This window comes from Tachyglossus aculeatus, chromosome X1 (genome assembly GCF_015852505.1).
Source record: "Tachyglossus aculeatus isolate mTacAcu1 chromosome X1, mTacAcu1.pri, whole genome shotgun sequence".
Taxonomy (NCBI): Eukaryota; Metazoa; Chordata; class Mammalia; order Monotremata; family Tachyglossidae; genus Tachyglossus; species Tachyglossus aculeatus.
The window spans coordinates 95,308,711-95,324,113 of NC_052101.1; the positions used below are offsets into that span (position 1 = coordinate 95,308,711).

The 15,403-nt window shown below is 49.8% G+C and overlaps 1 protein-coding gene across 1 annotated transcript in view; it reads right to left on the minus strand.

Moving 5' to 3' along the window:
• The window catches only part of NCKIPSD (NCK interacting protein with SH3 domain), an 81,736-nt gene that overhangs the window by 21,703 nt on the left and 44,630 nt on the right, over positions 1-15,403 (minus strand). The window contains exons 5-7 of the mRNA XM_038772952.1: positions 8,401-9,011; positions 2,103-2,273; positions 1,500-1,586 (exon numbers count right to left, since the gene is read on the minus strand). Of these exons, the coding sequence (XP_038628880.1) occupies positions 1,500-1,586; positions 2,103-2,273; positions 8,401-9,011 (869 nt within the window). The remainder of the gene's footprint in view (positions 1-1,499; positions 1,587-2,102; positions 2,274-8,400; positions 9,012-15,403) is intronic.

Here is a 15,403-nt window from a genome sequence, read left to right on the forward strand (position 1 = left end):
GGGAGGAGGAGGAAAGCTGTTCCTCTACTGATTTGACCCCTTGGGCTTACTCTCTGCTGTTGCTTGGGGAGGTGGGGGGGGCGGGGAGGGGTTGTGTCCTTTGCAGTCTACCCCTTAGGAGCGGGTGGTCTACTCTTTGCCCACAGTCAAGGATTGGGAGAGTTGTGATTTAGCTGATGCGTAGCTTTATAAATTAGGTTCAACCTGCTCCTTCCTTCCCTTAGCCTCTGCTGTCCACTGCCTGGGATTTAAATTAATCCGAGGAATTTACTGGCAGGGAGGGTTGTCAGACACCGCAATGGGTGAATGAGGGAGGTTGTGAAATCTTCTATGGAGGTCTTCAGGAATAGAATAGATTCCCATCCCTTTGGGATGATATTGCTGTGGTCCTGCCTGAAGGCAGGGGGATGGTCTGATTACTCAAAGGACCACCCAGCCCTAAAAGATACTCTTCCAGCGTCAGCTCAGCACTGAATAACTGGGGGCAGCAAAAGGGGAGAAGGATTTGAGAGTCAGAGTCTGAGCTGAGATGTGTATGTGTGTGTACACAACCCTCTGTAAGTGTGAGTGGAGACTCCATGAGCCCTTCGGAGAAGAGTTATGCAACTTCCCTATGCCTCAAACAGGTCTCAACAGCACCTCCCCACCCCACCCCAGCACTAGCCCTGGCAGTCACTTGGGACTTTCAGTGCTAAGCCTACCCCCGCTTCAGTTGCGTTTCTTCCTCGAGCTTCTCTACAAAGCTGCTCCGTGGGACACTTGGGAGACAGGAACTGAATTAGATGATGCCGGCCCCTGAATCCCTTTCCTCAACTGCAGCAAAGCCATAACCAGGGAAAGCCACATGGGATTCACATCCTTTGGTCAGAGAGTCAGAGAGTAACACCAGCAGGCTCTCTCCCTCTTTGGCCCCCCTGCAACCCCTTCCAAGACAAAAGACAGCAGCCCAAGACAATTAGGGCAAAGTTTGATGGAGGTGGGAATTGAGGCAGCCAGGCTGGCAGGATGAGGGGTAGGAGGGTTGGGGGGCAGAGGGGGGCGGGAGTGGGGGGGAGAGGCACAAACCATGAGGGCCTTAGGAAGAGAGAGAAGTGCATTTCCTGAGATATGAAAAGCTAGTCCCCACCCCTCCCCGAGAGGAGCCCCGCTGTCCACCCAGTTTCCTGGGGCTTCTCTCTACAACATACTTTCCTACGGAAAGCACCTCTCTGGCACACAGCAGCTTGTCAATTAAGAGAGCAGACTCAACCTGCCATGTTTCCCAAGGCAGCCTTGGAAATCCTGCCCCAGAGCCTCCCAGCTGCTGAAGCGTGAGCCGGGTACTGAGAATGAGCAAAGTTCTAAGCCTGAAGAGAGGGAGGATGACTGGGGATAGGATGGGGGTCGAGCAGGGGCCCTGGAGGTCCCGAGGGCACGTCCCACAAGCCAGGGGAAGCGGGGGCCTCTGCCCGTCTCCCGCAGGATCAGGGTGGCAGTAGCAAAGCCGAGAACAGCCATACCATCTGATAGTAGGCCACCAGGGACAGGACTGATTCAAATTCATTCTTCTTACACATCTTCTTGCAAACTTCTGGGTCTGCGTCCGTCTGAAAGGACCAAATGGAAATGGCGGGAGCCAGTTAGGATCCAGAGGCCTGGTATCCCAGCACCATTTCTAATGAGGCCAGGCCAACCCTTCGCCTTCCGCCACAGCAAGAACCCAAACCGGAGGACCTCCCCTGTACGATCCCCCACCCCAATCAGGGCTCACCTCACACCCCCAAGTTGGTTGGCACACCACTCCCACTAATAGCTTGAGATGCTCGCAGGGTGGATGCAAAAACTGGGGTCGGGGCAGCTGAGCCAACTTTCACTCAGGGAACGGCAAATTCCTTTTCTCTACTCTCCGATGCTTGCTAGTGGCACTTTGGCCAAGGGATTGGGAGTCATTTGAATGATCAAAGCTGACCAGGGGGATCCGCCCTGTTCTCCAGATGGGGAGCTGGGGCCCGAGAAGCACCTCAGCAAATTGGGTGCAAAACCAGAATTTGCCCCCCAGAGACCCCAAGCTCCCACACTCTGCCTTACTCTACCAGGAGGCTGTAGGGAAGCCAATGACCCACCAAGATGTGGAGCAGCTCCTCCAAATAGCAGCAGATGACATTCTCATCTTCATAGAGGGCCCAGCTGCGCTGCTGGGCATCGTCCTTGTGCCTGGCCAGGTCTGCAAAGATCACCTCCAGTCGCTGTTCATCATGGCAGATCTGCCCTGAGGGCAGTCCTGAGCTTAGGTCCTGCAGCAGAACAGCAAGAGGCAAACAGTAAGGATGAGAAGTCCCCATCCTTCTTATCCTGGCTCATGGAGAGCCTCAGCAAGCACCCGCCCATTTCCTGCTCCCTGTAGCAGAAAGGGTTAAACGTTTCTCCATAGCATGCAGGAGCACCAGGGCCAGCACAGGCCTGTTTCCTATTACCCTTATCGATCTCTCCCCTCCCCTTCCTGAAATGCTAATGCCATTAGCTAATTACCACACTGGTCCCTGCTGCCTGCCATCCTCCCTGACTGTGGGGGCCCAGGGCAGAGTTAAACCATACGGGAAGGTGCCTGAAGTAGGAGGAAGGGATAAGGCGACAGCCCCACCCAAGCGCAGGCCCTGGGCATGGGGTCAGCTGGCAGTTTCAGCTCATCGCTGACCTTGGGCAGGAGCAGGTGTTTTCTGGATAAGGGGTGGGGGTGCCTTGGGGGCCTCGTCTGTGGCTCTGCTGAAAGCTGGGAATCCAAGCCAGTTGCCTTGGGCTGATGGGAGGAAGCCGAGAATGGGAGTCATCCCTGCCACAAAGGGGGATGAAAGACTGCAGGGTGGGGGTTGGGGGGAGTTCAGGGACAGATATGGCAGGGTGGGGAGTGGGGACGGACATCTTTGATTCAAGCTGTGAGGTGGGAAGAAAGAAGGAGTGGGAGGCCGGGGTCCCTCGACAGGAACATTTGACTTTAGGCTTTCAAGTGGAATGTTAAAAGGGGATTATTAAGGAGCAACACTTGGTCTTAAATTGCTCCGGGGCATCTGAGGTGTGAACTAATTAGGACCTTTTCACTACATTACTGAAACAGTGAATCAAGATATTCTTGTTGCCACTGCTAATTATACCACCTCGGTAGCACTGTGTTAATGAAAGCAGTCTCCCTACCTGCTTTCTAGAAAGACATTCTGGAAAACAGGGACGGGTGGAGGGAGTTTTGGGGAGGGGCCAGGTGACCCCAGGGGCTTGTAGATACCATGGCAGTGTGAGGCTGCACACAATTTTCCTGCGCTTCACTTCCATTTCCTGACTTCAAGGAAACTCCTTGGCCCCATAAGCCCCAACCATACTTCTGCCATCCCTCTCTGGAAAGAGCCTGTTGGCACTGATGGGCTCCAACCCAGCTTGCCTGAGGTTCACTCATCTTGTACAAATGAAACCTCAGCCCAACCTGAGATTTCTCCCCACAACCTGCCCCGCAGTCAGGATCCAGGATATGCCAGCTCTGCTAGCTGGGCAGTGCCTCCATCAACAACCAGATACTCGCTTAGAAAGGCGGTAGGCTCTTGTCTTTGCCAAGAGCCCAGCTTCATTTACTTAAAACCTCCTCTAGCCTCTGAACACAACGACAGAACCACTGAAGGGAATGAACTGCTGCTGGGAGGACATTTTCAGAAGCTCCCCATTGACCTCCTTGCCACTCTTCTCTGCCACCAGATTGGGAGGTGGTTTTGTACAAAGTTGGCTGTATTTCCACACAACTGTTCTTCCTGTTTCTTTTTTCTGGATTTCCTGGTCTCCACGTTCTCAATCCCCAAGTGAAGCAGTGATTGGCATTTCAAGTTCAGGCCGGGCACTTAACATGCAGCAATCGGAAAACATGGCACTAGGCGTAGATGGGGAAGAGAAAAGTGGGATCCACAACCTTTGTTTCTCCAACACACATCCTCAGGCCAGCACTGGGGTGGGGAAAGCAGAAGAGACATCCCCCCCACCCCCAACACACCACACACACAGCTCATCAGGATACTTAATGCCAGAGAGGGATCAGGCTCCTCCACTGCTCTCCCCAGGGGGTTGGGGCCAGATCAGCAGCATGGTGAGAGCTGCCTTTATTGAATTTACCCAGGGCTACACTCTCCAAGCTGCTCCTTTCATTACACACACTTCCTGAAAGAGCCTTCAGGCTATTCCCTTTCTACACTGTGAGCCCACTGTTAGGTAGGGACCATCTCTATATGTTGCCAACTTGTACTTCCCAAGCGCTTAGTACAGTGCTCTGCACACAGTAAGTGCTCAATAAATACGACTGATTGATTGATTATCCCAGGGATCCTGGCTGGAGCTGACTTCAGGGGGACTCACCCTGTTGGCAGTAGCAGAAGAATTTGGCAAAAAGTCCAAGTGTAGTCCATGAAGATGGAGTAGGCGGCCACAGAAGTTGCTCAGAGTTTAAACCTCTCATTCTCTGTGAATCAGTGGCTTCTCTTTCCTGCTCCTCCTCTTGACATCTGGGGGCTTCTAGCCACTCCTACCTCAGAGTAAGTCAGCAAATGTCCATGGCTCCTTGATCATTAAAAGGTCAGGAAGACTTACATACTCCACTATTTAAGCACTTGCTCATCTGCACATCCATTTATCCATTCTCTTTTTCTTCCTCTCTGTGTCTGTCTCCCCTACTAGACTGGAGGCTCCTTGAAGGCAGGGAATATGTCTACCAACTACTGTGCTTTCCCAGGCACTTGGAACAGTGCTCTGCCCACAGTAGGCACTCAATGCTACCAACTGACTGATCGATTGATTGATGATCTTTTTTTTAAAATGGTATTTGTTAAGGGTTATTTGCCAGGCACTGTACTAAGCGCTGGGGTAGATACGAGCTAATCACACTGACCTTGGTCCATGTCCCTAAAGTGGCTGACGGTTTTTCAACCCCCATTTTTCAGATGAGGCAACTGAGGCACAGAGAAGTGAAGTGACTTGTCCACACAGCAGACAAGTGGCGGAACGGGGATTAGAATCCAGGTCCTTCTGACTCCTAGGCCTGTGATCTTATCCACTAGGCCACGCTGCTTCTCTCATCTGGGCCATAATGCAGCTCCTGGGCTTGAATTGAACATGGTAAAATGACGTTCAGCTGTCACTGCCCTCCTGATGTGTGGAAATGGCCTGGGGCTTTTCTGAGTGGGTTGATGGCTGGGGGCAGCCCAGGCCCCGGGTCGTTCCCATTCCAGGTGACTCCCCCTTCCTCCTTCCTCCCCCAGATGAAAGTTCTGCACCTATGAGTCTCTTCAAGATATGAGGTCTGGAAAGAGCTATGGACAGGAGCTTTTGAATCAGCCAACCCAACGAGAGCCAGCCAGGAGGATCACACAAAATGCAGGAGACAGACTCACATCAAAACCAGAGTAAAAGGGGCCTCCTTCTTACTCAGTGAGGAAACTACCACGCTGGGGGCTTTGACTCCAAAACTTTGCAGCTCTGTCCCATAAAAATGATTAAATGACTAGTTTGGACCATAAGTCCCCAGGACAGAATTTACCGTTTCTGTCTTTGTCTTGTACCATACCCAGAGCGTTGCAGGTGTTCCGTAAATATTAAACCACAAGGATGGAGATTGGTTCTCTGGGGATGAGGCTTGGGCCACTGGATGATAAACAGTCCTGTACTTGGAATTCCTTCTATGCCCTTAAGAAAATACATCTTTGCACTTTCATTTTGCCATCAGCAGCAGGACTTTGATCTCCATCCCTGACGAGGAATTTTCTCTTTGGGGTTGTAACTCAAGTTAGCAAGAGGGAATTTAATCAACTGCTCATCCCTGCAAATCCACATTACCTCCACAATCTGCCTGAGCTCAGCTGCTCTTGGTGAATGTTGCAAATAATACAAAATAACAACAGTGACAATAACAGCAGCGATAATAATACCTTGAATTTGTAGAACACTGATTTTTCCAAAGCTTTTTCTCAACTCATTTTATCCACAATATCCCTGAAAGGTAGGAAGAGGCAGGTATTGAATCTCCCTTTGAAAGATGAGGAAACTGAGGCACAGAGAAGCTAACAGACTGGCTCATGGTCTCCTTGGAGGGTCAGTGGCAGAGCTGGGACCATAACCCAGATCTGAGTTCTTACCACTAGCCCTTACTTATCTTTAAGAGAAGCAGCATGGCTCAGTGGAAAGAGCACGGGCTTGGGAGCCAGATGTCATGGGTTCTAATCCCAACTTTGCCACTTGTCAGCTGTGTGATTTTGGACAAGGCACTTAACTTCTCTGTGCCTCAGTTACCTCATCTGTAAAATGGGGATTAAGACTGTGAGCCCCACATGGGACAACCTGATCACCTTATATCCCCCCAACCCGAGTGCTTACAACAGTGCTTTGCACATAGTAAGGGCTTAACAGATGCCATCATTATTATTATTAATGAGGTTTTTTTCCCTTATTTCCTCTACTGACGTGAAGAGGTTGCTTTGCAACTCAGAGTTGTGTGACAGGAAAATGGCACGCAGCTCCCCGCCCCCCGCCCCCAATAAATCACAACCAACAATCTTTATAAAAGCAGCAAATCTGTCTGGGTGGCTCCTCCAACAAGTACCGACTGCTTGGGATGGCAGCCTTGCCAATCTTCCTTGTTGCTCCTTAACCAAAATTAAATAACTGCCTTAGGTTTAGTATGGTTATGCACGCAAATATAAACATTGTGCTTCCTGGGATGCCCTTCGGCTGGCCCTGGTGCCAGGAGACCACTTACCCAATCTTTCCCAGGCATTCCTGAACCTGTGCATTAAAGACAGGAATACATTATTTCCTAATTGTTCATCCCCACTCTTTGATTGAAAGACAAATCTTTAAAAGCAGTTCAACCGCTTGGCCATTTTGGAGCCATTGTTAACGTCTTCTCTCTCATTTATTAGTTGGGTGATTTTCACTCTAGCATCTCTCTTCTCCGTGATTATCTTTAAGAGCCTCTCTTACTCCCCTTACCGCTTTTGGCAGCCTGAACTTGTTCAGCTTCCCGGCTGTCCTTATCTTTCCCTTGCAGCCCGCAATGACAGTACCCTTGCGTCTCCGCCCCTGCTTTTGCTGCCAGAATGGGGTCTTTGATTCCCTGTTCACCTTCCCTCTTGGGACCGCCCCCTCCCACCCCGACCTCCCTCTGCTCCTGGCCGTTTTCAGTTCCAATGGAATTACAATCTGTCATGCCGTCTCTGGGTCCCTATTAGCCCAATAGCAAGTGTGGGGTTTGAATGGCTTTACAGACTACACCTTGCCCAACTCTTGGGCTTATTTCCCCCACTTGCCTCCCTTCGAGTAAAATACCCTTCTCGGGCTGCCTGCCTCCTGGGAATCTCTTTATCCTATTGACCTCAAATCATGTCGTGTTCCACTCTAACCAACCCTTCCCATGACATCCACCCGTTCAAGCAACAAGAAGATTGAGGTGCCTCTTCCTCTACCGTCCTCCCCAGAATGCAGGCTGGCTCCTTGGGCACTCACTCAAAGAGGCTTCCCCAAGTCACTGTTACTTCTGTGTAGAGGATCAGATGCTCGCCAGACAAGTCAGTCCTAGCTGTTGTTCCTTGGATGCTTTTCTCAAGTCTCAGTGCCTCTGTCTCTTCCCCCCCACCCCTCTCCACCTCCCACCCCCACTTCCCCTCAGGTTTAACTTGCCACAGGGATGGCTCAGTTTGCCATCCTCCGCTCCAGGGTTAACATCAAGTGAGGCACAGTCTGCTTCCCCTAAAACAGTCCTCTGCCCGCACTTCCCAAAAACAGGGGACAGGGCAGAAGCCCTGTTATTTGGGCTCTGCTTGTGAAGTCATTCCCAACTCTCACCTCCCTGTGAGTAACCTTCTTTACTCCCTTAGCAGAGGAGTTGGACCAAGATCCTCTTCCGATGCGGTCAAGGAGGAAGTCTGGGGATGGCAAGTCCTCAGGAAAATGCCTCCCCGGGGCTTATACCAGAGCAATGGGTAAGATGCTTAGGAATCTGACCCACATCTAACACACACGGTCTCTACTGCAGCCAGTAACTGCAGCCTCCCTACTTCTCCCCAAGACTGTGCAACAGGGTCCCCACAACAGGCCCTGAAAAGATCATTAGATGTGACTTGCAGCCCTGCCTAGGGCACAGCTGTTACTCTACAGCCTGAAGAATAAGGGGATAATGGGCTTCGCCAACCTCCTCCTAACCCCCAGGTTGCCTGCTGGGCTGCCTGCTCTCCCTGTCATTTCTAACTCTCCCCCTCCATAAGTAAGCCTCCTGTCACTCTCTTAGCAGGGGACACAGGCCAATCCTCTTCCCATCTTCACTCTCCCACCTAGGTAGCAATTTGGGGATTAGCACGAGGGACTTCGGTTGCTCCCACTGAGAAGGGCAACTCCTTCTCTTACCTTACTCTCCACCAGTGAGATGAGAATCTGCTCCATGATACTGTTGGTGGCGGGAATGGAACTCTGGATATGGCCAACGACCACACCAATGGCCACCCGGGACAGGTCGTAGCTAAGGTTGGTGTTTCGGCGAACCAGCTCCATCAGCTCAGCCCCGATCGTCTTCGGGACGGACGCGGACGGGCCAGGGGATTCAGGCTCCGGCACCTCTGCCCCGGCCTTTTTGTCATCGTCGAGGCAGAGGGAGTCGAAGGCTTCCAGGCCAGCATGGGGAGCTGAAGCCGTCCTCCTGGGCTCCTGCTCCTCTGAAATCACAGAGCTTTGGGGCTCTGCTCCCGGCGGGATCCCTGGGGCGGCCCTCTTTGCCTGGCGAGGGTTAGCGGCCTCCCCACCGGAGGAACTGCCCTGGGTCGGAGGGCCCAGATCTAGGCTTCGGGAGATAGAGGTGTGGGCGCTGCGGCTGGGGACAGGGGGAGGGGTGTTGGCAGGGCTGGACCTGGCTGTGGTGGGGCCTGGCTCGGACATGCTGGACCCCGTATACAGAGTGTCCAGGGACGTCGTGCTTACGGAGGAGGTGCTAGACACCGATCCGGAGGGGATTTCCACAGCGTCTGAAAAGGAAACAATTAAAAAAACCCCTCAGTCTCAGCATCAAAGGGAAACAACAAACCCCCTCAACTGAGTCCATTAAGGCTGCCACCAAAGCAGTTTAACTCCTCTTCCTGGCTCACTTATCTCACAGCAAAATTGCACTAGTTTTCTCTAGAGTATTCTGGTGCAATAACCTCTCCAGGAAGGAGAGGGGAACGGAATGCTGCTCTAGAGAGGTGGATTATCTTCAAAGGCTTTGCAGTTGTACAAGACAAATTTAACGGGGGAATAGAACAGGTTTTTTCCCTCCGGTTAGACACTTGCTTACATCCTTTGTGGAACTGGCACACGGGCCGCTCGACCCTCTTGTCCTAGAACTGGGTTTCTGAAAGTGTGTGGGGGATGGGGTTTGAGGGGGGGGAGGCGATGGGCCGCAGGAGAAGATAGGGTGTGGTGGCTCAGTTGAGGCCTGAATGGGGAAGCTGTGGGTGGCTATTTTTAAGGGGCAGTACAATTCAGTCTGGTATTCAAGGAACCTCACCCCAAAAAGACTGGGGAACTTTGACATCAGCCGGGCAATGCCATCTTTTAATTATGCATCCTCAAGGGGCTGCACTTATCTCTGAGGTTGCACAGACATGGATCATTCAGGCCCGTACGGCGGGTTCTAATCCCGGCTCTGCCACTTATTTGCTGTGTGAGCTTGGGCAAGTCACTTAACTTCTCTGTGTGTCAGTTACCTCATCTGTAAATTGGGGATTAAGACCGTGAGCCCCATGGGGGACATGGACTATGTCCAAACTGATTAGCTTGTATTAGCTTGTACTTACCCCAACGCTTAGTACAGTGCCTGGATCACAGTAAGTGCTTAAATACCATTGGGGGGAAAACAGGCAAGCTTGCAGAATGTACAAAATATACAATATTTATGCACAGAATGTGTGTGGGGAGGGGGGGAGGGGAGCGGGGCTGCGGAGATGAACACAGAGAGACATGCATATAAACGTAGTTGATCTGGGATATTTAGTCATGATCACCACCTGTCATGATGTTCTCTTTCCCTGGAGCGCACCAAACCCGGGAGAGGGGGCCATCCGGACCCAGGCATGTGGTTGGCTGAGGACCGCACTTTCTGGTGAATAACGCAGCTCTCACCGAGCCTGGGGAAGGTTAGGGGGAAGGGGAGGCACACCACCTTCCTGGAGACAATGCCGAAAATTTCTCATCATCTCATCTGGCCAAACAAAGAGCCAGATGCACTGAGCGGAGGGGGGTGGCGAAATGGGCACCTCGGGTCTGAGGGGCTTAAAGCTGTTGGCTTAACCCGGGGCGCCTCCTGCTGGTCACAAGTCGATTTCTCCAAAAAGTTGGAGGAGTTGTGTGCTTGAAGCTCCTAAGTTAATTGCCTGGATCCAAAAGGATCCCAAATCGGATCTCAAATCAGCTCTGGGGTTTTCCCTGGCAAGGCAGAATGAAGAGCTCCGGATCCCCTTTCGGGTGGGCAAAGGGAGGAACAGTGGGCATGGGGGACGCTGGGTTCCAGTGAGTATCCTGCCATATTTGCTTTGCATTTTTTAATTTTACACTGCTATATATATATAGCATTTAACTCATGGCAGTTAAACAATAATAACAATAATAATAATAATTGTGGTATTTAACTGCTTCCTGTATGCCAAGCATCGTTCGAAGCACTGGGGAAGAGACACGAGAAGCAGGTCCCACATGGGGCTCACAGTCTCAGTAGGTGGGAGAACAGATACTGACTCCCCATTTTGCAGGGGAGGGAACTGAGGCACAGAGAAGCAAAGTGACTTGCCCAAGGTCGAACAGCAACCAAGCTGTTTATATATATATATATATATATATATATATATATATATATAAATCAATCAATCAATCAATCGTATTTATTGAGTGCTTACTGTGTACAGAACACTGTACTAAGCGCTTGGGAAGTACAAGTTGGCAACATATAGAGACAGTCCCTACCCAACAGTGGGCTCACAGTCTAAAAGGGGGAGACAGAGAACAAAACCAAACGTACTAACAAAATCAAATAAATAGAATAGATATGTACAAGTAGAATAGAGTAATAAATATGTATAAACATATATACATATATACAGGTGCTGTGGGGAAGGGAAGGAGGTAAGATGGGGGTGGAGAGGGGGACGAGGGGGAGAGGAAGGAGGGGGCTCAGTCTGGGAAGGCCTCCTGGAGGAGGTGGGCTCTAGATCTCAAATCAGCTCTGGGTTTTTCCCTGGCAAGGCAGAATGAAGAGCTCTGGATCCTCTTTTAGGTGGGCAAAGGGAGGAACAGTGGGCATGGGGGACGCTGGGTTCCAGTGAGTATCCTGCCATATTTGCTTTGCATTTCTTAATTTTACACTGCTATATATATATATATATATATATATATATATATATAAAATATATATATATATATAAATCAATCAATCAATTGTATTTATTGAGCACTTACTTTGTGCAGAGCACTGTACTAAGTGCTTGGGAAGTACAAGTTGGCAACATACAGAGACAGTCCCTACCCAACAGTGGGCTCACAGTCTAAAAGGGGGAGACAGAGAACAAAACCAAACATACTAACAAAATAAAATAAATAGAATAGATATGTACAAGTAAAATAGAGTAATAAACATGTATAAACATATATAAATATATACAGGTGCTGTGGGGAAGGGAAGGAGGTAAGATGGGGGGGTGGAGAGGGGGACGAGGGGGAGAGGAAGGAAGGGGCTCAGTCTGGGAAGGCCTCCTGGAGGAGGTGAGCTCTCAGTAGGGCCTTGAAGGGAGGAAGAGAACTAGCTTGGTGGATGGGCAGAGGGAGGGCATTCCAGGCCCGGGGGATGACGTGGGCTGAGGGTCGATGGCGGGACAGGCGAGAACGAGGTACGGTGAGGAGATTAGCGGCAGAGGAGCGGAGGGTGCGGGCTGGGCTGGAGAAGGAGAGAAGGGAGGTGAGGTAGGAGGGGGTGAGGTGATGGACAGCCTTGAAGCCCAGGGTGAGGAGTTTCTGCCTGATGCGCAGATTGATTGGCAGCCACTGGAGATTTGGTGAGGGTAGAGGGGTGCATTTGTTGAATGCTATGTGCCAGGCACTGTACTACGTGCTGGGGTAATAATAATAATGGTGGTATTTAAGTGCTTACTGTGTGCCAAGCACTGACTGAGCCCCCTTTTTCCTCTCCTCCTCCCCATCCCCCCACCCTACCTCCTTCCCCTCCTCACTGCACCTGTATCTATGTTTGTACAGATTTATTACTGTTTATTTTACTTGTACATATTTACTATTCTATTTATTTTGTTAATGATGTGCACCTAGCTTTACTTCTATTTATTCTAATGACTTGAAACGTGTCCACATGTTTTGTTTTGTTGTCTGTCTCCCCCTTCTAGACTGTGAGCCCGTTGTTGGATAGGGACAGTCTCTATGTTGCCAACTTGTACTTCCCAAGCGCTTAGTACAGTGCTCTGCACACAGTAAGCGCTCAATAAATACGACTGACTGAATGAATGAATAAATGTCCTTGTTTGAGAAGCAACGCGGCCCAGGCCTCGGAGGGCCTGGGTTCTAATTCGTGGCTCTGCCAGTTGGTTGCTGTTCGACCTTGGGCAAGTCACTTTGCTTCTCTGTGCCTCAGTTCCCTCACCTGCAAAATGGGGATTCAATATCTGTTCTCCCACCTACTGAGACTGTGAGCCCCATGTGGGACCTGCTTTTCGTGTATCTACCTCAGTGCTTCGAACGATGCTTGGCATACAGGAAGTAGTTAAATATCACAATTATTATTATTACTATTATTATTGTTTAACTGCCATGAGGCCTCGTGAAATCTCTGCGGCAATGATAGGTCACAACAGTCTTCTAAAATGGTCGAGAAAGCGTACAGGAGGCTTTGTTCATTCATTCCTTCATTCGATCGTATTTATTAAGCGCTTACTATGTGCAGAGCACTGTACTAAACGCTTGGGAAGTACAAATCGGCAACATAGCTTGGCATTTTAGCATCGCCAACAGACACCCATTCAGATTCTCTCTGGCCTACCAAGTATGGTTTGATCTTGAATGGTCACATGAGAGGAAAAAGCCTGGGTCTGGGCATCAGAGGACCTGAATTCTCATCCTGGCTTGGCCACTTGACTGCTAGGTGACTTTGGGCATGTCACTTAGCTTATCTGGGCCTCAGTTTCCTCCTCTGTAAAATGGGGATCCAATGCCTGTTCTCCTTCCCGCTAAGACCATGAGCCCAATGAAGGGTAGGGACAGCGTCCGACCTGATTATCCTGGATCCACCCCAGCACTCAACACATAGTAAGCACTTAACTAATAACACACTTATGATGTCGATGAGACTTGCTCAAGGTTATTTCATTTTTAGTAATGAATATTAAGTACTGCATTTTGGAATACAAATAAAATACGAGGGTTGGTATGAAACGATTGCTCCTCATTTTATTTCTCACTAAATAAAAGCAAAAGAAAACTTCACGGACTAAGCACACGTCATCGGCAAATATGAAGCTATTTGTCTGCTCTGATGAACTTGTGTCAACACTGAAGCAAGGATTGGAAAACCCCCAGTCACACTACTGTGACCAAGCATGAATCTTCAGGATGGTCTTTTTCAAAAAGTTGCTCGTGTAGTCTATCCTATACTGATGGAAGGACCCAGTGATCGGTGGTGGCAAGAATGGCTCCTTAGCAGGAGGGGAAGGACAATCTACTCAAAGACCATAATCACTTACCGTGTAAGCAGGCCAGTGTGAGGCCAGGTACAGCAGCAGAAGCACCTGGTTTATGTTCCAAGCAGGATGAGTATTTTCTGTGTGGTTTCGGTTTCCTTAATATCTTGGGTTAGTATGCTCTATGTTAATTGAGGAACCCTTAGTCACAACACCCACCACTGGGATCCCCTCTCGGCTCCAAAATATTGATAACTCTGGCAGAGGGCTTTTTTCTGTAGACTGTAAGCTCCTGTGGGCAGGGAATGTGTCTACCCACTCTGTTACCTGCTCTGCACACAGTAAGCGCCCAGTAAAAACAATGGATTACTCGATTGTTCTGCATTTACTTGCCAGTGACTGTTCGCAGCAGCACCCCGAGTACAGAGCACTCTTCTAGGCACTTGGACACACAAATTACAAGTAGAAGCACGTTGGTATCTTTGTGCTAATTCTGATGTACTGTACTCTCCCAAGCGCTTAGTACAGTTTTCTGCACATAATAAGCGCTCAATAAATGCCACTGATTGATAGATTAAAAGACACCTCACTCCTGTGATATTGGTGCCTTTCTAGTGGCCATCAGCTGGGTCCCACCCCCGGACTAAAGGCACAGTAGAAATTCCTCCCCTTTGGAAGTTCATCTTTCAAACTCTTCAAATGCTTATAACTTTGGAACTCTGAGTGCTTATAAAGCTGATTTAAATTGGGCTCATCCATCAACAGTCTTGGAATTCAGCACACAAATACTGCAGTTGGAGGCGTTCCTGAGTGGGGCGTATGCCCCCTGGCTATCCAATACTCACTGCCAAAGCCAACTTAGATGGTTTGATGTGGTCATCTTGCTTAATGAGCACAGCACTCCAACTTTTGGTTTACAGGGCTGACCACTTCAAGGCCTAGCATTGATTTCCTCACTTCTGAGGGAACACTTTAGCCAGCATCTAATGGTGCTCTCGTCACTGTCTGAGCAGCCGTACACATTCTTTAAATGCCTAAAAATACTCCCTGGGGGGAACTCTTCCCCACTTCGAAATTCATTAATTGCTTTCTGCTTTGAGCACACATCTAGCAAGGCTGTCTTTCTGAGCAGTGCAGGGCGATGATTCTTGATCAATCCCAGCACCACAGAGCTTAAAATGGGCAGGAGATGCAGACCTTTAATCATGGTCTTGGGTAGCTTTCCTACAAAGCCTTGGCTGTAAGGTTAAAAAAATTAGCAACATCACTTTCATACTACCCCTCGTAATGACATCAGAATAATCTTAGGTTTGGACAAAGGGACATTGCAAAAACTATTTTCTCCAGTCTGAAAGGCAAAACCCCCACCCCATCTAAAGATCTTGATTTGAGGGTTTGATTTGATGAGTACTGCATATCAGAGTGACCAAGTGTTTAATGAATGCCCAGGGCTCCCTGCTTGTTGGCAGCTGAACGGCTGTATCACGATCCCTTAACTAACTCTGGACCTACCATGTGGGCATTTTTTTTTTTTTGTCAACCAGAAGGCCGACATGAAGCGGTTCAAGGCTACATCCCTGCACCTGTGAGCCAAAACCACCAGCAGCTCCCACATCCTCCCACATCTGGAGAAGCAGCATTGCCTAGTGGCTAGAGCACAGGCCAGGGAGTTAGAAGGACCTGGGTTCTACTCCTGGCTCCCCCGC